General features: G+C 45.5%; 1 protein-coding gene across 1 annotated transcript; it reads right to left on the bottom strand.

Moving 5' to 3' along the window:
• On the bottom strand, nucleotides 1-1,846 carry sdhaf4 (succinate dehydrogenase complex assembly factor 4). The gene is made up of 3 exons (XM_083988138.1): nucleotides 1,659-1,846; nucleotides 1,399-1,512; nucleotides 1-529 (listed from the first exon to the last, which is right to left on the bottom strand). Exons 1-3 carry the CDS (start codon nucleotides 1,738-1,740, stop codon nucleotides 420-422), a joined length of 306 nt encoding a protein of 101 aa, XP_083844264.1. The 5' UTR covers nucleotides 1,741-1,846; the 3' UTR covers nucleotides 1-419.
• Nucleotides 1,847-2,060: the final 214 nt, after the last annotated feature.

Raw genomic sequence — 2,060 nt, 5'->3', positions numbered from 1 at the left:
CATAGACTTATTTTTCTTTTTATTTATCTTAACATTGAGGACACACACAACCAAGCTCCCACTCACTCACATCAATGTGAAAAGCATTTCTCAGGACTACACACATCTGATTTCTCATAAGTTATATCTCCTATAAGTAGATAATGATGGTGAAGACAAGACAAATGCAGGGAGAGAGTGAGGGGAATGGTTCAGCCAGGAACTGAATACTGCAGCCTCCCTGCTCTGGGCATTTAAGATGTGCACTCTAACCATTTGGCTATCATATTTTGATAGCTTGTATTCAGCAAAATGTTAAATATTAACCAGGACATACTGCATACATGTTACACTAGTTTCTTTGTCCAGTATGTTAACGTTGATATACATTCACAGTCAGAAGGTGTGTGATATAACAGATATTCATCATGAATAATAAACTAGAAGTCAACACAGCGGCCCTTTCTCTCCCAGTCTCCATAGCGGGTGGGTTCTGGTCCCCGAGGGCCCCCCTTCTCCTTGGTTACAGGGTTCACATCATCAGGGAACTCTGGGGAAAAAGACAATGGTTCTGTTTGAAAAGGCAGTATTAACTTTTCCTTCATTAAAGCACTGGCTCCCACTCTGTTTTACTCCAAGGATAATTAAACAGTAGCTTCCTGAGCTTTCAACCACATTGACATGACCTTCCAAAGTCGATAGCAACTTCATTGGTTTTCTCAGACATGTGGCAGCTTACTGTATCACACAGTGTACGCGGTGGACAGCTCTGGTAAATACCGACCGATGGACCTTGAGCCCCCTTGGGCCTTGGGGATCATCCCTATGTTCCCCAGGTCCTATGTTCCCCACTTTGTATGGGACCGGGGAACATAGAACCCTTTTTCTAAAAAAGGGTCCTATGTTCCCCACTTTTTTTCCAAAAGGACCCGAGGAACATCTTTTTTGGTCCCATACCTGGAAGTGGAGTTGTGACTTTGCAGATTTTTGCCTATTTCTGAATGAGAAGTTGAGTTGTGACTTTGAGGGAGAAGTGGAATTGTCCCATTGGTTAAAAAGACCAGATAGAGGCGAGACAGGCCAGATAGATAGAGTCCAGATAAGTGAGAGTCCATCTACCAGCAACAGTGGGGAACATAGGACCCTTTTTTAGAAAAGGGGTCCTATGTTCCCTGGTATGTATTGCGACCCTATGTTCCCCTATCGGGGATAGGACCTGGGGAACATAGGACCCTTTTTTCAAAAAGAGGGTCCTATGTTCCCCCATCGGGGATAGGACCTGGGGAACATAGGTACGCTCCCGAGCTTTGTTACACTGACGTTCAGCTTTAACCGGTTCTGACAGTCATCTGCGTGTTGTCTAATTTCAATAGACACAACCGGACCAAACACACTCAGTCTGCTGCAGCACCATCTTACTTTCCAGAGGATCTTTGCTCTTCTCCTCGGTGACGTCGAACCGACCCTGCGGGGTTTTGGCTTTCTTCAGCGGCTCCTTGTCCTTCACCGCCCCGCTGGCTGCCCGCGAGCTGCCTGCAGAGTAGACAGACAGACACACAGACAGACAGAGGGGACATGAGGACCATAATATGAAGAGCTCTAGTCTCAGCTTCAGGCTCAGACATGACAACATGAAGCCCAGGAGGAGCAGTGACCCGCCGGGGGCTCGTTTAACTGACCTGCGAAGACCCGGTCCAGCGTTAGACCGGGAGAGACGACGTGTCTTCTGACTGAGGCACAGAGACACCGCAGCACAGACATGTCTGTAGTTCACAACACACTCTTTCACACACGCGTTTTATCTCTGCTCGGCTCGGACACTTACACAAGGATGCTGTTGTTGTTTTGTCGAGCTTCAGCTACGCAGTTTTCGTCATCACCCTGCGACGTTTAATACATCCAGAGCGGAGGACGTCAGTGCGATGTTTATTATTCACCACTAGAGGGAGACACAGCACTGCTTATAAACTAGTATACCGTCTTTGATACTACTACTATGCTACCACCTCTATTACTGCTGTAAAATATAATATAATATAATATAATATAATACAATATAATATAATATAATATAATATAAT

This window comes from Trachurus trachurus, assembly GCF_905171665.1.
Source record: "Trachurus trachurus genome assembly, chromosome: 15".
In the NCBI taxonomy this organism is placed as follows: domain Eukaryota; kingdom Metazoa; phylum Chordata; class Actinopteri; order Carangiformes; family Carangidae; genus Trachurus; species Trachurus trachurus.
This window is presented reverse-complemented; position numbering and strand designations above follow the sequence as displayed.